The sequence below is a fragment of the Pan troglodytes genome, chromosome 6 (assembly GCF_028858775.2).
Source record: "Pan troglodytes isolate AG18354 chromosome 6, NHGRI_mPanTro3-v2.0_pri, whole genome shotgun sequence".
NCBI lineage: Eukaryota > Metazoa > Chordata > Mammalia > Primates > Hominidae > Pan > Pan troglodytes.
In genome coordinates, this window is record NC_072404.2 from 49,904,458 (window position 1) to 49,926,816 (window position 22,359).

The window sequence follows — 22,359 nt, forward strand, 5'->3', positions numbered from 1 at the left end:
CAGCTGTAGCGATGGAGGCAGAGGCGACAGAGGCCATGCCCACGGGCCCCCTCCAGCCCCACTAGGGATCAGGGAGGAGAGGATCATGAAGTTTGATGCCTTATGATAACTGAGACCACTTGGGCCTTCCTCTGTAGGTTTAACTGACGCTGCTGCACTGGATACCCCACCCCGGTGCCGGGCACATAGGTGCAGCCTGAGAGTAAGCAGACCCGGGTTGGAAGGTCCCGCGATTCACCACCGACAGGATGGGCGGCCTTGGCAACCCCCGACCCCTCGCAGGCCTGTTCACTTATCCATGAGATGGAGCTCGGACAAGGTGGCCACAGGAAGGCTTTGCAAACTGTGAAGTGCAGTGCCTACGTGGGCGTGCCAGTGGCCTCGCCGGAGCCGGTAGGGAACACTCTGCAGTCCAGGCCAGGGCCCCGGTAGGACACCCAGCTGTGCATCCCGCCCGTGGCCGCAAGGCCCGCACCTTGGCCAACAGGAGCAGGGTGCGGCTGGTGCGGGCGTCCGCGTGGCGCTCCCGAAGGTGGAAGGGCTTGGGCGACATGATGGCGGGAGAGAAGACGCGCAGGCACAGGAAGCTGGTGACGGCGATGAACGGTACATTCTGGAGGGGTGCGGAAGAGCGCAGGCTGGAGTCCCCCAGACCAGGGCTCCTGGCAGCCCCCTCCCCTTAGGCTCAGTCCCTGACCCTCGCCGGGACACAGCCTCCCTGGTCCTCCCCAGCGCTCCCTGGTTCCCCACCGCTCTTCGCCCCTCGCCCCAGCCCAGTCCAACTCGGCCCAGCCTAGCCCAGCGGGTGGAGGGCGCACCTCGTGCTGGGCGCCGGGGAAGCGCTCGCGCACGCGCCGGAAGAGCTGGCGGAAGGTGGCGCGCACCACGGCGGGGCACGCGCGAACCGAGCGGCTGAGCGTGCTCAGCAGGGCCCCCAGGTGGGCGCGCAGCGTCTGCGCGCTCTGCTCCAGCACCTCGGCCTCGGTCTGCGGGCGGTGCAGCCCGGAGCACCTGCGTGGAACGGGGCGGGTTGGCAGAGGAGGTCGCGGTCAGCGCCAGGGCCACGACAGGAACAGTGGCTCTCACAGCAGCCAGGACACGGACACAGGGGACAATACACGGGTGGGCAGAAGCACAAACACACATGCTGACAGGGCCTGATCCCGACCCGCTGCCGCTGCGCCCTGCACCCCCCCGGAGTTACCCCCGGCCTCACCCTACATCCTTAACTTCCACTTTGCTGGGGTCCAGCTCCACGTACTACTTCTCCTCAAACACCTTGTTGATGATGGGGCCCAGGACGCCGTGCAGGTACTGCATCCCGGCCACCTGGGGACCACCGCAGGTCACATTGATCCTGTCTCCCCCAGTCCCACTCCAGCTGCCCACCTTCTCCCGGCAGCCGCCCTTGCACCGTTTGCCTGCCGTATCCGCCCAGGAGGGGGCCAGGTACACATGCAGGGCAAACTGTTTATTCATGAATGAATGAATGAGTGAGTGAATGAATGACTAGAATTCTTAGCCCTTGTAATCCTAGCACTTTGGGAGGCCAAGGCAGGAGGATCACTTGAGGCCAAGGGTTTGAGACCAGCCTGGGCAACATAGTGAGACTGTCTCTAACTTAAATTTTAATCACACACACATTCATTTGCGGGGGGGGGGGGGGGTGCGGGGCACGGAGTCTAGCACGGGGCCCAGGCTAGAGTGCAGTGGCGTGAGCTCACTACAACCTCTGGCTCCTGGTTCAAGTGAGTCTCCTGCCTCAACCTCCCCAGTAGCTGGGATTACAGGTGCCCACCACCATGCCAGGCTAATTTTTGTATTTTTAGTAGAGATGGGTTTTCGCCATGTTGGCCAGGCTGGTCTCGAACTCCTGACCTTAAGTGATCCGCCCGCCTCAGCCTCCCAAAGTGCTGGAATTACAGGCATGAGCCACTATGCCCAGCCACATTCTTAACCTTAAAGGGCTCTGAATATGGAGATAGAACACTGGAGTCGAAGTCCCAGCCCCCTCTGTCGCTCTCTCTGAAACTCAGTGTTGTCATTTGCAAGATGAGGACAATATAGCATGCAACCTCACCTTCAGAAAAGACTCCATGGACTTTGAGGCCAGAGAGTTGCTCCGGAACAGGGTGTTGGTCTTTTGTTACTTGGTCATAAGTAGGCGTTTTCCTTTTGATTTGGTTCTAGGAGGTTAGTGTGCATTGGCGTTCTGTTCCCTGCTTCCAGCCCCTATTCTCCTGCCTCAGGTTCATTAGAAAAGACTGAGTTTGGGGCCGGGCAGGGTGGCTCACACCTGTAATCCCAGTACTTTGGGAGGCCAAGGTGGGCAGATCACGAGGTCAAGAGATCGAGACCATCCTGGCCAACATGGTGAAACCCTATCTCTACTAAAAATACAAAAATTATCTGGGCATGGTGGCACGTGCCTGTAGTCCCAGCTACTCAGGAGGCTGAGGCAGGAGAATTACTTGAACTTGGGAGGCAGAGGTTGCAGTGAGCCGAGTTCGCGGTCACTGCACTCCAGCCTGGCTACAGAGTGAGATTCCATCTCAAAAAAAAAAAAAGAAAAAAAAGAAAAAAAAGAATGAGTTTGGCCCCTTTTTGTCTTTCTCTCATCCTCTTTGCCTTTCACCATGTTATGATGCAGCAAGAAGCCCCTCACCAGATACTAGTGCCATGACCTTGGACTTCCCAGCCTCCAGAACTGTGAGAAAATAAATTTCTGTTCTATGTAAATTACATAGTCTGTGGTACTTTGTTATAGCAGCACAAAACAAACAAGACAACAAGCAACAATCATGTGAACAGAAAGAAAAATGGGCATAACAAATGAACCATGTTTTTGTCCAAATTAGGTTCACAAGCCCTTATCTGCACCATCCAGACTCAAACACCTTAAGATTTTGGTAGTTCATTTGGTAGGAAAAACTGACCTTAATTGCCATGAGGATATTTAGAGTCTTCTTATATTCCACTTAGCTGATTATTCACGCATATCACAGCAAAAGCATGAACATGTCTGATTACCAGTTCCTGTCCAGATCCTGTGATAAGGGCTTACCGAGTATACAGGACATACATGGTATAACTTTTCTGAAATTTTAGATTGAATTCCAAAGCACATCTGGACTTAAGGGATTGTGGATATATACATATATATACTATATGTATATATACACACATATGCATATATATACATATGTGTATATACGTATACATATGCATATATATAATATATGTATACATATACATACATATACATATATATGTATACCTATACAAATGCACATATACATATATACTATACATATGCATATATACATATATATGTATACCTATACATATGCATATATATACATATATATGTATACCTATACATATGCATATATATACATATATGTATACCTATACATATGCATATATATACATATATATGTATACCTATACATATGCATATATATACATATATGTATACCTATACATATGCATATATACATATATGTATACATATACACACACATAGTATATATACATATATACTATGTGTGTGTATATATATACATATATATACTATGTGTGTGTATATATACATATATATACTATATGTGTGTATATGTATACATATATACTATATGTGTGGGTATATATATACATATATACTATATGTGTGTGTATATATACATATATACTATATATGTGTGTGTGTATATATATATATATATTTTTTTTTTTTGAGACAGAGTCCAGCCCTGTAGCCCAGGCTGGAGTGCAGTGGCGCTATGTCGGCTCAGTGCAAGCTCCGCCTCCCTGGTTCACGCCATTCTCCTGCCTCAGCCTCCCGAGTAGCTGGGACTACAGGCGCACGCCGCCACGCCTGGCTAATTTTCTGTTTTAGTAGAGACGGGGTTTCATCGTATTAGCCAGGATGGTGTCGATCTCGTGACCCCTTGATTCGTCCGCCTCGGCCTCCCAAAGTGCTGGGATTACAGGCGTGAGCCACCGTGCCCGGCAGGATTTATATTTTAAGGAGGCAGGGGAGTTATTCTCCATGGGAGGAAATAAGCTGTGAGCTGCCTTGCGCTTTGGCATGTTTCTCTATCATACAGATAAGAAGCTAGTTCAGTCAAGTGTATGCAGATTTGTGGATGGAAAAACTGGTGCTCCCAGGAGGAGGGGAGCAGATTGAGGAATTACTGACACCTTCTAGGGGCGACCAGCCAGATGTGCAGGTGAAGCACAAGACAGGTTCTCTTCATGCCTCCACTATCCTGGCCTCGACCAAACTGCAGAGGGGAAAACTCAGGTGAGAGTGAGAAAGCACAGTCCACTTTCAGTTAGGTTTGTAGCGGTGTGATCGTCACTTAGCACTCATTTATTCGTGTATTCATACATTTATGCATGTTTCTTTCACAGATCAAACTGTTGAGGGTCCACAAACAGGCTGAAGACCTCGTCTGGAGGGAGACTGCAGTGAACCCAAGATCTTTCAAATAAGCGCATCGACATAACAAGATTTAGAAAAGAATAAGCACGGTGCTGTGAGAGCAGCTAGCGGGGGCTGGACTGGGTCCCCGCGGCCAGGCTTCCAAGTCGAGCTGCCGTTTGGGTGGGACCAGAAGACGGGCTAGTCTGCGCCCCAGGATCCCTCCCTGAGGACAAACAGAAGGCCGGGTCCTCCCTTCTCCCGCTTGTCCTTCGGCATTCGCCGGACCTGCATGCTAGACCAGCTGGCCGGACGGCTCGCTAGGACCCGCGGGTGCGGCTGGCCCCTGCCATTTCCGCTTCCTGCCGTGGGGCGGGGTTCCGGTTGTCGGAGGCGAGGCTTGTCGGCTGTCAAAGGGGCGGCCCGGCCCGGAAGCTACAGCAGCGGCGCGGAGACTGCGGGGCGGGCCATGGCGGCGAACCTGAGCCGGAACGGGCCAGCGCTGCAGGAGGCCTACGTGCGGGTGGTCACCGAGAAGTCCCCGACCGACTGGTGGGCGGCGAGACGGGCCAGGGTCGGGCCAGGGGCTGCCTCAGGGGTGGGTCTGTCTGGGGCGAGCGGGGGACTCGGGGGGAGCGGGAGCGCGAGCGCGGAGCGGCGCCCAGGCAGGTGGCCTGGGGCTTACCTGTCTGCCCCTCCACACCGCAGCAGGAGTGCTGTCTCACCCTCGTGACCCCTTGCCCCGCCGATCGTGGACAGGTTAAACCCGGCTTGGGGGGACCCAGTGAGTCCCCGCCCCTCCCCCTGTCGCTCGCCACCCACTGTGGGCTTCGCGGGCTTCCATGTTGGATCCTCGGCCTGGTCGTGCTTGCTAGCTTCGCCAGGTTCTTCTTTCCAGTCCTGGGACTTCCCTGGAGAAGGGGTTCCTGCACAGCCCTCTCTGAGAAGGCGGAAGCCACGCCCGTTTTTTTGCAAACGCTGTGTTCGGGGATGGGCATTTGAGAGCGGCCTGGCAGCCGGGCTGTGAATGTGAGCCCTGCCCTGGGGGCTTCAGACGAGGAGCTCAGGGATCTGGGTTCTTGGCTGTCTGTGAACGTGGACTTCAGAACTTTCGTTTCTCCAAAAAAGTGTACTCTTTCTTGTGCCTGAGCCATGGGAAGATGTACGAAAGTAGGATGCTCGCTATCTATTTGGGAAAAGGTCCCATTTTCCCTCTACCACCCAAGATATCCTCACTTTCCCCTTTGCTTAAATTGTTTTCACTGACCAGTTTTGAGAAATCCCAGTTCTGAGAAATATGCTGAGTATGGTGGGCTAAGGTGACCAACTTTGGGGAATAGAAACTGGGCCTTGGAGTCTGAGTCGTGGTGGGGCCACACTGTGGTCAGCACTGAGGCCCTCCCAACTGTCTTCCCCTTGTGTGGGGGCCATCTCCACTTGTGTAAGTGCTTTCTCATCTCCTCTGCTCTCCCTAGTGCCCAGCACAGAGCGGCTTTTATGCAGTGTACTATTGTGACCCTGAGGATGTTATGGCTTTGCCTTTTCCTCAGCCCTGGGCCATTAGGGGAAGAGCTTTAGAACACCAGTTGCTTGGTTCTGTGGGGTCTCTGTAGACTCTCCTGTCAGGTCTGGGTGCCCTGGATGGCACTTATGCCAAACAGCACATATTCTGTTTGGGAGGCATCTAAAGAAGGATATCTCGTCACTTCCTTGGTGGGGTTTTCTGCCTGCTTTATAATCCCTCAGATTTACCCACGTCAGTCAGTGTTATTTTTCTCAGGAGAGTTTCTAGATGTCAGCCCTCTGTTTTGCCTCTCTCCTATTCCTGTTCGTGTTTCTCTTAGACCTCTCCTGTTACTTCAAACCCAGTCAAAAGTATCTCTGCAATGAGTGCCCCATTTTCATGTCCACATCATACCACTTGGCTTTAGAACCCAGAAGAATCTTTGCCCCTCTTCAGCCCTGCCAAATTAAAGATTTTGCTTCTTAACATGCTCTTGATCACTCTGTTTACCCTGGCAGACTTACCTAGGAGCTTCCTGGCACTCCTGATCTATCTCCCTTCCAGGTCTCTCTTCATCATCAGTCTTCTCAGGAACCATCACTGGTTTGGGATGATGCCTCCCAGCCCACCTGGCAGTTTGGGCTTCCCTCTTCAGACCTCCTATGTTCCTAGCCTTTCCTTGGGCTGCTTACGAGAGCTGTCTGCTACCACTCCTGGCCCGGTGCTTACCCACCCCATCTACTCTCTGTCCCTCATGAGGGTTGTGGAGCCTCCTCTTTCCCCTCATGAAGTCAGAACCCACCCATCTCACTGGACTCATCTGCCCAGACAGCCATGCTATGCTCCCTCCCTACCTCCAGGCTCCTGCAGCACTACAGGTTGTGTCACTCAGCAGCATAACCCACTGACCTCCACCCTCATCGTCACAGCCATTAAGGTAGTTACTCAGCAGATACTGTGTGGCAGATTCCTGCACACTGCGGAAAAATATCTGGACCATGTCACTTCCGTGTCTGTAACTCTACAGTGGCTTCCTGTTGCATGTTGAATAAAGCCTAGACTCCTTGCCCTGCTGATGCCCTGCATGACCCAGAACCTACCACCCCTTTCATTTACCACACTGTGGCCACACCTGTTTGTCACCACTCTGGCCGTCTTTCTCTTCCTCAAACTTACAAGCTGGTTCCTCTTCAGAGTCCTTGCTCTGCTGCTTCCTCTGCATGGAGCACACTTTTTCCACATCGTCCCAGGTGGCTCCCCAGCCTTCACTTCTTGGCCCCGAGGTTGCCTTCTCAGAGAGGCCTTCCTTGATTCCTAGCTCCTTGTTTGCAGGCACTTTTTCCCATCTTTCTGTTTGACTTCCTTCAGACACATGCCAGACACAAAATATGCTGGAAATCCTTATGGATTTTCTTGTCACCTTTATCTCTTACTAGAAGGGGTGGGGTGGGCTCTGTCTCTGTCCTCGGTGCTTGAGGCACGGTTGTTACATGTGGCAGATGCTTAGATGAAGGATGGACCGAGTCATACAGAAAAAGTGGTAGAGATATCAGAGGAAGAAGAGGTGGTCTCTAGTTTGGTGGGTCATAAGAGGTTTCACACACACAGTGCTGGCATTGGGGAGGGCAGATAGAGTGGGGAGCAACCATGACATCAGCTCTCCATCTTGGATCTGTCTCCCGCCCCTGCTTACTCCGTATCTTGGCATGGTTTGTTCTCACCTGGTTCATGTGTCACCTTCAGCACCTGCTTCACTCTCTAATAGTACGTTAGTGTTAGGTGTGTGTTTTTTCTTCCGTTAGAAAGTAAGTTCCATGGGCAGGACCTTTTAGGGATTGTTCATAGCTGCATTCCTGTAACTAGTAAGCAGTAGGCTCTCAGTACTTATTTTCAAAGGCATGATTGAATTATAAGATGCTTGACACTCCATATGCCTTGCTGTTCAGAGGCCAGTGCACCATGTTTTTTCATGTTGATTTGAAACTTCCTTCGCCCTTCTTTCAAAAGGCCTCTGAACTGGGAATGAGCCTCTGCGCTGGGAACATTCTTAAAGGTGGCCTGGGGTAGAGAGGGATCAAGTCAGAGGGATAGGTGGCAGGCATTGAGCTTGGCTCTTATTATATTAGCTGCTGAGTCCCTTTTTTTTTTTTTTTTTTTTTTTTGAGACAAGAGTCTTGCTCTGTCGCCCAGGCTGGAGTGAAGTGGCACGATCTTGGCTCACTGCAACCTCTGCCTCCCAGGTTCAAGTGATTTTCCTGTCTCAGCGTCCCAAGTAGCTGGGATTACAGGCACCCACCACCACACCCGGCTAATTTTGTATTTTTAGTAGAGACGGGGTTTCCCATGTTGGCCAGGCTGGTCTCAAACTCCTAATCTCAGGTAATCCGCCCGCCTCGGCCTCCCAAAGTGCTGGGATTACAGGCATGAGCCATCGCAGCTGGTTGAGTCCCTTCTTGCAAGAGCTGGGTTGAGCTGCCATCTTCTGTTACCTGCTGCTTGTGCCAGCTTGCTATCTTCTGGGAGCCAGGGCTTTGTGACCATCAAGAGGAATGGGCTCCTTTCCTCCAGGGAGTTCCCCCAGCTCATGCTGGCAGTGTGCTACCTCCCAAATCTTTCTCTTGTTTTTCTGTGTTCTTTTCTCTAGTTCCTTTTCTCTGAGTGTTTCTCATTCAGTGTTTCTCTCCTGTATTCTGTCTCCCCTCCTGGTAAGGAGTGCCTTTTCCCGGAGGCCTGTCTCCTCCCTACCAACCAGATCCACTGGGCCTGGGTCTAATTTCTTCCATTTTTCTCAGGCATAAGTATCTCTGCCCAGTGGCACTGGCAAAGCCCTGGGGAATCCAAGTTGAAGCTGATTTGGTTCCTGTCCGACTGTTTATCCCTGGAGCTTCTGTCTGGCCTGCCTCAGCAGGCCTGTGCTTTAGAGCCTGGGGAGATGACACACACTGGACTGGGTGTTGCCTTTGACTTATAGTCCAGTGGGTCAGTGCCTCCAGCCCATGTCCAGCAGCCCTGCTGGGGATGTTGAGTTGCTGCAAGGTTCATGCTATTAGCAAGCCAGAATGAATCTTTACCAGAGTTTTGTTTTTGTTTTTGTTTTTAAGAGTTGGGGTTTCACTCTGTTGTTTGGGCTGGAGTACAATGGCATCATCATGGCTCACTGTAGCCTCGACCTCCCAGGCTTAAGCAATCCTCCCACCTCAGCCTCCCGAGTAGTTGGGACTACGGGCATATGCCACCACGCCTGGCTGATTTTTGTATTTTTGGTAGAGACAGGGTCCCACCATGTTGCCCAGGCTGGTCTCAAACTCCTGGGCTCAAGTGACCCTCCTGCCTCAGCCTCCCAAAGTCCTGGGATTACAGACATGAGCCACCCACCTGGCCCAGAGTTCTGTTCTTTTTTTTGAGACGGAGTCTCACTGTGTTGCCCAGGCTGGAGTGCAGTGGCGCGATCTTGGCTCACTGCAAGCCCCGCCTCCCGGGTTCATGCCATTCTCCTGCCTCAACCTCCTGAGTAGCTGGGACTACAGGTGCCTGCCGCCACGCCCAGCTGATTTTTTGTATTTTTAGTAGAGATGGGATTTCACCGTGTTAGCCAGAATGGTCTCGATCTCCTGACCTCGTGATCCACATCTGCCCGCCTCGGCCTCCCAGAGTGCTGGGATTACAGGCGTGAGCCACTGCGCCCAGCCCAAAGTTCTTATGAATAATTAATCTTTCAGGAAAAGAAAGCCATGGCCTCATGTCACCCATGGAGAGATAAGGCTCTGCTAGATAGAAAACTTGCTCATGGGTACCTGTCCGTGAGGGGCTTGGCAGGTTCATGGCTTTAACTGTGTGATTTCATGTCGTGTCATTCCTTTGTGGTTTCTGATAAACACAACCTGTGGTAGTCTGTGTTTACCAAAGAGTCTCAAGCCTGGAAGGACCTGCTGCCCTACCCACCAGGCTTCACTGCAGCCAGGGCAGACGTGCACAGGAGTGGTGGGCAGCCTTCCAAGGGGCTCAGTGTGTGTATTTCTCCGACTTGCTTCTCCTTTTGGGTGCTCTGGGTTCAGGAATATGTAGATATGTTTTGTCTCTTCAAATCCGTATACCTAGTGGCCAGGTGAGTATTTGACACATGAATGTATAGCAGTCATTGGGAAACTCCACAGCTCATGTTTTCCTCATAGTAGATGTGTGCTCCCATCTCCATGGCTTTGTCCCTCACAACCCCCACCCCATGGTAAGTCAGGCCAGTGTCCTCCCAGCTGCAGAGCTGAGAAGGCTGCACAGTTGCCTACTGAGAACCTGCCTAGTGGGTCAGAGCAAAGTGAGAACGGGCCTGTGCCCACCCACAGTGTTACTGTCGGCCCAAGCTCTTTGGGATGTAGTGGAAAGTCATGGTGGATGCGGTAAGGAGAGATGGAACCCAAGGTGCTGGCTACAGAGCTCACTTGTGTTTCGTTTCAGGGCTCTCTTTACCTATGAAGGCAACAGCAATGACATCCGCGTGGCTGGCACAGGGGGTGAGTATGACTCCAAATGGACTCGGGGACACCAGGAGGTAGGAGGGTGACAACCGGGGGTCAGCGCACTCAGCTGTCTTGGTCCACTGAGCCACATGGGGCTTCCAGTGCTCACTGGCCACTTCTGGCAGGCCTTAGGTTTCAGATATGTGTAAGTGAAAACATTCCTCCTTGGTTCTCCTTCCCTCTGGGTGCAGGGGAGTGCTTTCTCTTTGTCTACTTGGGGAGAGCTGAGAGGGAAACAGGCCTCTCCAGCTTGTGGGCAGCCTGCGTTGGGAGCTGCGGTGGGAAGCTCACCAGTCCCAGAACTGGTGCTGGTGGAAAGAAAGTCCACAGACATATCTTCTTCTCCCTTTGTCCTGCCCTGGTCTTGTGCCGAGTGCTTGCAGGGGCCCCATCCTCACTGGGAGAGGCAGTATCACTGCAGATAGTCACGGGGGAGGCTCTGGGGGTCTCTACAGGAAGGACAGGCTCTTGGCCAGCACAGAGCAGAGGTTGTCAGGGTAGGCTTCGTCAGAGTGTGACCTGTGGGCCCCCCAGCTGACACCCGTGACTGCTCCTCCTCCAGAACTTGCCTGACCCCTCCCTCTGTCCTGAGCTGGACATGGCTTCATTGTTCAATGAACACTCGGAGTGTGTTCTCCACGGTTTGATGTCTGTTGTTGGTAGAAAGCCCCTTCCTTTCACAATCTTTCTGGGAGGTGTCCCCTTTCTAGAAGGATTGCCATTGAACAGTAGACATGTGGTGTGGCAGGTGACTGGGAGTTGCAGGGATCAACAGCTTGAGAGTTTCCTGTCATCCCCAGTGGCACAGGACAGGGCTCTGCCACAAATGCAACAATTTGCTGTCCCCAGAGTGGGGCTCATGACTGCCTCCACTCATACGGAGCCCTGTAGATGAAATACCTGATCAGCTCTTCCTCCTTATAACCTGGAAAAGTTTGTGGGGGCTAAGCCTCAGTGTCAGGGAGAATCGTTTAGAGCTGCCCACTCCTGCGCTCCCCCTGTCCCCATCACCCTCTCTTCTGGAGTCTGAGGACTGAGCCAGTTACGCCACTGCAGGATGTTCAATCTGGTCTGGCCGTCTGGGCGGCCCTGGAGCTTGAGCAGACACAGGTGCAGGCAGTGGTGACTCTACAGGCCCTGCTATTCCGGGCCCTTTTGCAAGGTTGCGGCAACAATAAAATTTTGATGTAGACATCCTCCATTTGGAAGTCTGGTGGCTGGTTTGCCGTGGAAATGACCCTGTTTTTATTTCCAGAATTACCTCTGGGTTTAGAGAAGTGGTTTTTAAACGAGTGTGGGTAAAAAAGATTACCTGAGGTACTTGTCAGAATCGCAGACTCCTAGGTCCCACCCAGCTCTCATCAATCAGTTTAGTGAGGGTGGTGCCCAGGACTCTGATTTTAAACATACCCCTAGAAAGATTCTGATACAGGTAGAGGTGAGAAGCCCTGGTTTAGAGGCAGCTCGGCCTCCCTTCATGGTGGGACCAGGGCCAGCAGGGAATGTCAGGGCCACCCCTGACCTTCACTGTGACTCTGCTGCAGAGGGTGGCCTGGAGGAGATGGTGGAGGAGCTCAACAGCGGGAAGGTGATGTACGCCTTCTGCAGAGTGAAGGACCCCAACTCTGGACTGCCCAAATTTGTCCTCATCAACTGGGTATGTGGAGCCTGTTTCATCTAGGTGTGACCCAGGAAACCCCATTGTCTTCTTTCCTGTTTTGACTTGACTTCAGGAACAAAGTGTTTTACTGGCATGACTTAGTAGATCAATAGAACAGCTCTGAGCTGGTGAATGAGCAGAATAGTTGACAGATTCATTGTGGCCCAAAGAATAACTGTGGCTTTGCTATGCAGAATTCACCCTCCAAGCCTAGAGTTCTTCCTGCAAAATGGATTAAAAGCAGTCACAGGGAGTCCTTGCTCCGTGCTCTTGAGTGTGGTTGTTCTGATGGAGTAGAGAGCCTGAGGGAGTGTTTAGGAGCCTGGGAGTACAGGGACAGGGCCTCCTTGATCCCTTGGTGGGGATCAAGAAAACTCTTGAAGGCTGGGTGGGGTGGCTCACACCTGTCATCCTAGAACTTTGGGAGGCCGAGGTGGGTGGACTGCCTGAGCTCAGGAGTTTGAGACCAGCCTGGGCAACACGGTGAAACCCCATCTCTACTAAAATACAAAAAATTAGCTGGGCATGGCAGCGTGCACCTGTAGTCCCAGCTACTCAGGAGGCTGAGGCAAGAGAATTGCTTGAACCCAGGAGGCAGACGTTGCAGTGAGCCAAGATTGCGCCGCCGTACTCCAGCCTGGGCCACAGAGCAAGACTCCATCTCCAAAAAAAAAGAAAAAAAGAAAATTCATGAAATGCCCCCACAGCGAAAGCCAGTAGCCATCCTGCCCAGGGAGCATCCATGAGCCCCTTAGAGGCATGGGAACTTACCTCACCCATGTGATGCAGTCAGAAGAATAGGTTCTGCTTTGGGGGTTGCAGTTTTCTCTTTTCTGGGACACAGGGTAGATGTTGGGTCCCCAGGGAAGGGAAGTGGCTTTGGGGGAGGCCTGGGTCAACCTGGGCATCCTTGTGTTGCAGACAGGCGAGGGCGTGAATGATGTGCGGAAGGGAGCCTGCGCCAGCCACGTCAGCACCATGGCCAACTTCCTGAAGGTAAGGCCAGGTGAGGCCCGCTTCACTGGGAACAGGCCTCACAGGCTTGAGGTCTCGCAGGTTCCTGGGTGCGAGCAAGTGGGAATCAGAACTGGAGTTGGGAGTGTGCTCATAGCTAATGCTCTCTGCCTGCCTTTGAGGGCATGACCAGAGGCTGCTTCACTCTCCGTCAGTGAGTGCGTGGGAGGTCAGGATGTTGCCAGGGCCACCTACAGGCCTGCCTCAGTGGAGCAGGATAAAGGACTATGCTGGAGCTGGTGCCGTGAGAAGGGTGGGCCCTGGTTCTGTTTTGTTTTATGATCCCTCTAAACAGTTTAGTAATACCGTCAGGATTTGGAGGGAGGGGAGAGTGCCCACCATCTTAGCACGCATGTGCCCTTTTGATGCATTCCTTTCCAGCCCCCTCTACATGGAGTTATGTCAGTCCTATAATAGAACCTTTTTAAATTTAAAAAACTATTTGTAACAAAAGCATTTGTTGGTCACTTGTCAGGTAACTTTTTGCATTTCTCTGGCAAAGGAGACTCAGAATTTTGATTTCTCGTTCTGCCAACATTTCTTCAGCTATACCTCAGTTTCCATCTAGGAGCTGATAAGAGAATTCCCAGCTTATCGATATACAGGTTTGAGTATCCTTTATCTGAAATGCTTAGGACCAGAAATGTTTTGGATTTTTTCAGATTTGGGAATGTTTGCAGTTCAGCATCCAAAATCCGAAATTCTCCAGAATCTGAATTTTTTTTTTTTTTTGAGACGGAGTCTCGTTCTGTTGCCCAGGCTGGAGTGCAGTGGCGTGATCTCGGCTCACTGCAAGCTCTGCCTCCCGGGTTCACACCATTCTTCTGCCTCAGCCTCCCGATTAGCTGGGACTGCAGGCACCCGCCACCACGCCCAGCTAATTTTTTGTATTTTTAGTAGAGACAGGGTTTCACTGTGTTAGCCAGGATGGTCTCGATCTCCTGACCTCGTGATTCGCCCGCCTTGGCCTCCCAAAGTGCTAGGATTACAGGCGTGAACCACCACGCCCAGCCCAGAATCTGAGATTTTTTGAGTGCTGACATAATGCTTAAAGGAAATGTTCATTGGAGCAGTTCAGATTTCGGAATTTTAGGTTAGGGATGCTCAACCTGTATAGTAACAGTGAATGAGGTCATGGGTCTGGCTTCTCATGAAGAAATCATTGGCTTACTTTTTGTAGAAAACATGCATGGCATTCTTTTATCAGAGTTTTTTTTTATTGTTTTGTTTTTTGTTTGTTTGTTTTGAGACAGAGTCTCACTCTGTCACCCAGGCTGGAACGCAGTGGCACGATCTCGGCTCACTGCAACCTCTGCCTCCCAGGTTCAAGTGATTTTCCTGCCTCAGCCTCCTGAGTAGTTGGGATTACAGGTGCCTGCCACCATGCCCGGCTAAGTTTTCTATTTTCAGTAGAGATGGTGTTTCCCTGTGTTGGCCAGGCTGGTCTGGAATCCCTGAGCTCAAGTGATCTGCCCTCTTCAGCTTCCCAAAGTGCTGGGATTACAGGCGAGAGCCACCGCACCTGGCCCAGAGTTTTTATAAATTGATATATAATAGTTGTACATGTTTTTTGCATACATGTCATATTTTGATACCTCTATACAATGTATATGATGAATCAGGGTAATTAGCATGTTCATCACCTCAAACATTTATCTTTTCTTTGTGTTGGGAACATTACAATTTTTCTCTTCTAGCTAATTTGAAATACACAAAATTATTGTTAACTATAATTTCCCTTCTGTACTATTGAATACTAGAATTTATTCCTTCTATTTAACTGTACTTTTGTACCTGTTAAGCAACTTCTCTTCGTTTTCTCTCCCCCATGCCCTTCCCAACCCCTGGTAACCAGCATTCTACTCTCTCCCTCCATGATACCCACTTTTTTAGCTCCCACATGAGTGAGAACATGCAATACTTGTCTTCTGTGCCTGGCTTATTTCCCTTAACATCATGACCTCCAGTTCCATCCATGTTGCTGCAAATGACAGGATGCCATTCTGTTTTATGGCTGAATAATATTCCCTCATGTTTATATACTAAATTTTCTTTACCCTTTCATCCATTGATGGACGTTTTGGTTGATTCCGTATCTTGGCTATTGTTAATAGCGCTGAACTTCAGAGTTGGATATATCCCCAGCAGCTGGATTGCTAGATCATATGGTAGTTCTGCTTTTAGTAGGACTAAAATACTGTTTTAAAAACCATACTGTTGTCTAGGCGCGATGGCTCACGCCTGTAATCCCAGCACTTTGGGAGGCCAAGGTGAACAGATTACCTGAGGTCAGGAGTTCAAGACCAGCCTGGCCAACATGGTGAAACCCCGTCTCTACTAAAAAAATACAACAATTAGCCAGGTGTGGTGGCGGGCACCTGTAATCCCAGCTACTCAGGAAGCTGAGGCAGAGAATCTCTTGAACCTGGGAGGTGGAGGTTGCAGTGAGCCGAGATTGTCCACTGCACTCCAGCCTGGGCAACAGAGTAAGACTCTGTCTCAGAAAAAAACCCAAAAAACCATACTGTTTTTATAATGGCTGTACTACTTTACATTCCTACCAACAGTGTATAAGAATTTCCCTTTCTCCACATCCTTGCTAGCATTTATTTTTTATGTTTTTTATAATAGCCATTCTAACTGTGGTGAGATGATAGCCCATTATGGTTTTGGTTTGCATTTCCCTGATGATGGTTAGTGATGTTGAGCATTTTTTTGTATGTAGTTAGCCATGCGTATATCATCTTTCGAGAAATATCTGTTAAGGTCTTTTGCCCATTTTAAAATCAGATTATTATTTTTTTGCTACTGAGTTGTTTGAGTTCCTTATATATTCTGGTCACTAATTCCTTGTCAGATGGATAGTTTGAAGATATTTTCTCCCATTCTGTAGGTTGTCTGTTTACTTTGTTGATTGTTTCATTTGCTGTGCAGAAGCCTTTTAGCTTGATGTAGTCCAATTGGTTGATTTTTGCTTTTGTTGCCTGGGCTTTTGAGGTCTTAACCCAAAAAAAATCTTTGCCCAGATCAATGTCCAGGGGCATCTCCCCAGTGTTTTCTTTGAGTAGTTTCATAGTTTCAGGTCTTACATTTAAGTCTTTTTAACCCATTTTGAGTTTTTTTTTAATATGGTAAAAGATGAAGATTTAGTTTCATTCTTCTGCATATGGATATCCAATTTTCCTAGCCCTGTTTATGAAGGAGACCGTCCTCTCCCCAGTGTATGTTCCTGTCACCTTTGTTAAAAATGAGTTGGCTGTGTGTGTGGGTGCTCTGTTAGTTTCCATTGTTGTATGTGTCTGTGTTTATGCCTGTACCATGCTGTTTTGCTTACTGTAGTTTTGTAGTTTAATTTGAAATCAAGTAGCGTGAAGCCTCCAGCTTTGTACTTTTTGCTTCGGATTGCTTTAGCTATTCAGGGTCTTTTGTGGCTTCCAGATGGCATTTAAAATTAGTTTTCATTGATTAGAAGGAAGGCCTTTGATGCAAATTATGCCTGGGCTGTCTATTGATATACAGCAGGGAACAGCTACAGAAGGAACCACTGGATAGCACAGTGGAGGTCAAGGGTCTCACGTGAACTGGGACAAGAATGAGGGGTTTGCTCCAAGTTGGTTTGTTTGAGCCCTTGAGGGGAACTCGTGCCTCAGTTTTCAGCAGCCAGACAGGTGCCTTCTAGTTTCCTGATTCCAGTCCTGTGTAGTATAGTAGTGGCCCATGCTGTATGGACTGACAGGAGTTTGGCCCATCTCCTGGGCTTGCAAAGCCCTTCTTTCAAGTGCTGCTCCTGCTGCAGGGGGCCCATGTGACCATCAACGCACGGGCCGAGGAGGATGTGGAGCCTGAGTGCATCATGGAGAAGGTGGCCAAGGCTTCAGGTGCCAACTACAGCTTTCACAAGGAGAGTGGCCGCTTCCAGGACGCGGGACCCCAGGCCCCAGTGGTGAGTGCTGCTTGCCCATCGCCAGCCCTTTTGTTGCTCAGGGCCTGAGGGCAGGGGGCCAGGAATATGCACTTCCCAGCACCCGGGCTGGCTGGGCCCATGCCTGCTTAGTTTCTGCAGATGGTAACCCCTGAGCTGTGGTGATTGCCCACTGACCAGATGAGCAGGAATAGCCCTCTGACCTTGCCTAGGGGTTGGACTAGCTGTTCTGGAGCCTTCCTCTGGAGCCCAGCCTGTGTGGTCAGAGTGGAGGCTCTGCAGGATGCATGGCTACGATAGTCTGGCTGCCCTCAAGGTCATGGCACTGGCACATCTTGGGCTGCCCCTGGAGGTAGCCACTGTGGAGGAACTAAAGGAGGCATCAAGGCGGAGCCTGAAACCAGAGCAGGCCCCTTGGAGTCACGGGAGATACCTGTGGGCCTGTGGCCCCAGTGCTGTGTGGAGCTGATGGCTGGGAGCTGCGTCCGCATACGTGTGGTTGGACGTGATTCCTTGGATGCTCTTGTGCTAGTCAGCTGTCTGAGTGCCCCTGGTCAGAGGCCTGCCTCAGAACTGCCCAATGTCTAGGAGTCTGCAGGTGGGGTATGGGGGCCTTTCTTGCCCTGGCCCCCATCCATGAGGGCGAGAGACCACCAGAGACCCCTCTAGTGTTGTCTGGGATTCAGCATCCCCCTTGGGGCAGTGTCCTGGGCTTCTTTCAGGTCATCTTGGTGTGTGTCTCCTTGAGGGTCACTGGGCAGTGCTCTGCTGCCTCTGCTGGGTCCAGTCCTAGCAGCACTCACCTGTGCTGTCGCAAGTTTAGCGTATTCTCTCCTTTGGTGCCTGTGGGCCTGGCCTTCCACCTGGGTCCAGGTCTCTAATGAGTGCTGTCCCCTACAGGGCTCTGTGTACCAGAAGACCAATGCCGTGTCTGAGATTAAAAGGGTTGGTAAAGACAGCTTCTGGGCCAAAGCAGAGGTGAGTGCTGCCCCGGGGCGTGCTGGGCACGTGGGAGTGTTCTGCTTGCTGTGGCTCATCTTTCCTCACAAGTGAGTTCATGCAGCATCCACTCTCCTTGGTGCCCATTACAGATGGTCACACTGAGGCTCGGGTAGGTTAAGCCACAAGGCTAACGAGCGACTGGCTCTGGTGCCCGTCTTTGGCCATGTGCCTAAAACTCAGTCCTGGGCAGGGGATTAGGCTGAAGTGGCAGCACAGGGCTGAGCGGGCAGTGGCTCTCCCTGCAGAAGGAGGAGGAGAACCGTCGGCTGGAGGAAAAGCGGCGGGCCGAGGAGGCGCAGCGGCAGCTGGAGCAGGAGCGCCGGGAGCGTGAGCTGCGTGAGGCTGCACGCCGGGAGCAGCGCTATCAGGAGCAGGGTGGCGAGGCCAGCCCCCAGAGGTGAGCCAGAGGTGGAGGCTGGCCTGGGGGACCCACCCTGAGGCATTGTTGGGCACCTGCTCCATCCCATGGAGGCGAGGAGGACTAAGGGGTGTGGCATGAGAAGCTGTGACTGTGCCTCAGCTGTGCCCCACCTGGCCCTTCCCAGCAGGACGTGGGAGCAGCAGCAAGAAGTGGTTTCAAGGAACCGAAATGAGCAGGTAAGATGGGGGTGCTCTACTTGTTTGGACCTGTCCTGGCCACACGCAGAAGTCCCTGATCTTGGATTGAGGGCCCAGCCCAGACCTGGGCAGAGGCTGCCATGCAGTCAGCTGGGGCAGGTTGGAATCTGGGCACCTCAAGAGGTGGCAGTAGAGAGGAAAGCCAAAGGCGGAAGCATCGGGCTTGGACCACACCTGGTCCTGGGGGAGGCCCTGTGAGCCCCTTGGCTTCTGTGTTTTACTTCCTTTTTTAACGTTACTTTTTATTTTTAAATGACTTCTCTCCTGAGAACATGTTTTGCCTCCTGGCCCCACACTCACCTTTGAGGGGCTACTGGGCCGACAGCTGGAGGGGCTGTGATCTGGGGAGAGGTGGTGAAAGTTTTGCCCACCGCAGGGGTCAACATGTGCTTCCCTCCAGGAGTCTGCCGTGCACCCGAGGGAGATTTTCAAGCAGAAGGAGAGGGCCATGTCCACCACCTCCATCTCCAGTCCTCAGCCTGGTGAGCTCTCCCTTTGGGCCTGGCCATGAGGCAGCAGCACGCTGAGGGGGAGCCTGGGGTCCTATGTGGGCTCCCCCAAGGCTAGTGACAGATATATCGGTGACGGGTGAGTGAGTGAGGAGAAGGGACACCTGGGACCATTGACCTCATCAGTGACCACACTGGTCACCAGTTTGGCCTCCAAAAGATATTGGGCTGCGCTGTCTACCAGGTCACCACATAGCACATGGCCCTGGGGCCTCTGTTCCTGCACTAGCGAGAGCAAGCCCCATGAGACTGCCTCGAGCACACCAGGGTGGAGGGTGCTGTGGGGTGCGTGGGTATGTGGTGGTGTTTCTGAAGTGATGTATATATTTACCCGGGTTTGCAGGCAAGCTGAGGAGCCCCTTCCTGCAGAAGCAGCTCACCCAACCAGAGACCCACTTTGGCAGAGAGCCAGCTGCTGCCATCTCAAGGCCCAGGGCAGGCAAGGCGCTTGTCACCCCATGGGGACCCTGGGGGACAGCAGTGGAGAAGGGGGATGTGTGGGAGTGAGAACCTGCTGTGTTCCCTGGTGCAGATCTCCCTGCTGAGGAGCCGGCGCCCAGCACTCCTCCATGTCTGGTGCAGGCAGAAGAGGAGGCTGTGTATGAGGAACCTCCAGAGCAGGAGACCTTCTACGAGCAGCCCCCACTGGTGGGTTCCTACACTGGGGCTGGGGCCAGGAAGGGGCTGCATACTCAGGAACACTTATCACGGGCCGTCTGAGTTTTCTGGGGGCATGCAACAGGTTTTAAAGCACAGGCATTTTTGGAGCAGCCCTGTGTTATAAATTGTCAGGGCACGCCCCACTCTATAGGAGGTGCTGGGTGGGAAGAGGACCTTGCAGCCTATGGCTGAGGGATTTGTGCACTGTCCTGTGGCTTCTGTACTTTGGTAGGGCGGGGACAGCAGCAGCCCAGCCCCCGAGCCTGTAGACTGCTTGCCCTCTGTGTACTCCCAGCTTGACCTGAGCCATGTGGGGCAGAGTAGCGATTGTGTGTAAGGGCTGAGTCTGGGGTAACACCTTTGTCATCCCTGGGCAGGTGCAGCAGCAAGGTGCCGGCTCTGAGCACATTGACCACCACATTCAGGGCCAGGGGCTCAGTGGGCAAGGGCTCTGTGCCCGTGCCCTGTACGACTACCAGGCAGGTAAGGTGCCCTGGCCTGGCTGGCACGGACCACAGGGTCCTGAGGTTAGGAGACAAGAGGGTCTGGGGTTTTATGGGAAGATGGCACCAGGGGGTATCAGGAAGAGAAGACAGGAGGGTGGGCGGTGCGTTTAGGGGTAGAAGCACCTCTGGAGTGGGGGTGACTGTGGCACTAGAGTGTTCTGCACAGCCCAGGCCTCCCTACATGTTCCTCATTAGCTATTTGCTGGCCGCTGATGTGAATCCCAGTTGCCATCCTTGTCACAGAACATGGACTCTGAGCAGGGAGGTGGGCCAGGCCTGGATGCTGGTTCACCAGGCGTCCCTGGGTGGAGGCCTTGGAGAATGGGGTGGAGGCCCCCTACGGAGCAGGCTGGTGTCTACTCTAGCCTTTTTTGGGAATGCTCTGTAGGCGGGTACGCCCTGGGGGTGTGGTCACTGGAGCCGCATTGGGACAGGGTGCAGTGTTGGCCAAGGCTTAGCAGGGTGGCAGGGATATTTCTGAGGAGGAACCAGAGCTGCAGCGAGCTGTGCTGCAGCAGTGTGGGGCTGCCGTGGGCTGCCCGAGCAGGTGGGATGTGGGAGGGAGCCCCTGATATGCATCTGGGCTCATCCTCTTTGCAGCCGACGACACAGAGATCTCCTTTGACCCTGAGAACCTCATCACGGGCATCGAGGTGATCGACGAAGGCTGGTGGCGTGGCTATGGGCCGGATGGCCATTTTGGCATGTTCCCTGCCAACTACGTGGAGCTCATTGAGTGAGGCTGAGGGCACATCTTGCCCTTCCCCTCTCAGACATGGCTTCCTTATTGCTGGAAGAGGCGGCCTGGGAGTTGACATTCGGCACTCTTCCAGGAATAGGACCCCCAGTGAGGATGAGGCCTCAGGGCTCCCTCCGGCTTGGCAGACTCAGCCTGTCACCCCAAATGCAGCAATGGCCTGGTGATTCCCACACATCCTTCCTGCATCCCCCGACCCTCCTAGACAGCTTGGCTCTTGCCCCTGACAGGATACTGAGCCAAGCCCTGCCTGTGGCCAAGCCCTGAGTGGCCACTGCCAAGCTGCGGGGAAGGGTCCTGAGCAGGGGCATCTGGGAGGCTCTGGCTGCCTTCTGCATTTATCTGCCTTTTTTCTTTTTCTCTTGCTTCTAAGGGGTGGTGGCCACCACTGTTTAGAATGACCCTTGGGAACAGTGAACGTAGAGAATTGTTTTTAGCAGAGTTTGTGACCAAAGTCAGAGTGGATCATGGTGGTTTGGCAGCAGGGAATTTGTCTTGTTGGAGCCTGCTCTGTGCTCCCCACTCCATTTCTCTGTCCCTCTGCCTGGGCTATGGGAAGTGGGGATGCAGATGGCCAAGCTCCCACCCTGGTTATTCAAAAACGGCAGACACAACATGTTCCTCCACGCGGCTCACTCGATGCCTGCAGGCCCCAGTGTGTGCCTCAACTGATTCTGACTTCAGGAAAAGTAACACAGAGTGGCCTTGGCCTGTTGTCTTCCCCTATTTTCTGTCCCAGCTCATCCGTGTCTCTGAAGAACAAATATGCTTTTGGACCACAAATTCCCAGTTTGGTCTACACAGGCTCGCAGCTCTGACCTGCCCTGCTGTAGCCTGAATGCTCCCATGTGGGAATAGCACCCCACCACCTGCCCAGTGTCTGCCTCTGCTCTGTGTCTGGGGTGAGCACCCTCACCCTGAGACTGTGGCTGATGATGATCAGCCACCAGGAAGAGGCTAAATGTTAAGATGGGACTGAAGTTGGAGCCTTCCTGTGTTCCAGTTCCTCTAGGAGAGGCCAAGGGCTGCCCTGCTCCCAGCTTCAGGGAGCCTCTGCCTACATGGGATGGCCCACTGTGTGGCGTCAGGTACCTGGCACCCACTGAGCATCCGGGGAATTAGGTCCCTCCTGTGCCCCAGAGCTGCTAGGCAGACGCGGTTGACTCGAGGTGTTACCTGCTAGTGCCTGGGGTGAAGGCTGCATGGAGCCCAACCTTGCTCCTGGCCTTCCTGTGCTCAGGCCTCTCCCCTTTTCGCCAGGGCTTCC

General features: G+C 52.5%; 2 protein-coding genes across 15 annotated transcripts in view; one reads left to right on the plus strand and one right to left on the minus strand.

Annotated features, from left to right (window-relative positions):
* The window catches only part of LOC107973173 (uroplakin-3b-like protein 1), a 71,400-nt gene extending 70,243 nt beyond the window's left edge, over window positions 1-1,157 (minus strand). For 4 of the 9 annotated variants that reach the window (XM_063814189.1, XM_063814185.1, XM_063814184.1 and 1 more), the window contains exons 1-2: window positions 819-1,156; window positions 476-613 (exon numbers count right to left, since the gene is read on the minus strand). In XM_063814189.1, the coding sequence (XP_063670259.1) occupies window positions 476-613; window positions 819-1,146 (466 nt within the window). In that variant the 5' untranslated portion in view covers window positions 1,147-1,156. Of the gene's footprint in view, window positions 1-475; window positions 614-818 lie in introns of those variants that run through there. The other 5 variants (XM_063814187.1, XM_063814182.1, XM_063814183.1 and 2 more) reach the window with 3 other exon arrangements.
* On the plus strand, window positions 517-21,875 carry DBNL (drebrin like). Of its 6 annotated transcripts, XM_024357808.3 has the most exons (15): window positions 520-606; window positions 4,211-4,306; window positions 4,417-4,978; window positions 10,383-10,438; window positions 11,989-12,101; window positions 13,026-13,100; window positions 16,915-17,061; window positions 17,941-18,018; window positions 18,288-18,439; window positions 18,591-18,639; window positions 19,061-19,142; window positions 19,513-19,608; window positions 19,702-19,817; window positions 20,207-20,312; window positions 20,936-21,875. In XM_024357808.3, exons 3-15 carry the CDS (start codon window positions 4,719-4,721, stop codon window positions 21,073-21,075), a joined length of 1,470 nt encoding a protein of 489 aa, XP_024213576.1. In that variant the 5' UTR covers window positions 520-606; window positions 4,211-4,306; window positions 4,417-4,718; the 3' UTR covers window positions 21,076-21,875. The 6 variants fall into 6 exon arrangements, with proteins under 6 accessions (XP_024213575.3, XP_024213576.1, XP_016812849.1 ...); XM_024357807.3 differs by lacking the exon at window positions 4,211-4,306 and having other exon boundaries at window positions 517-606; window positions 18,588-18,639; XM_024357805.3 differs by lacking the exons at window positions 520-606; window positions 4,211-4,306 and having other exon boundaries at window positions 4,800-4,978; window positions 18,588-18,639; window positions 19,037-19,142.
* The last annotated feature ends 484 nt before the right edge of the window (window positions 21,876-22,359 follow it).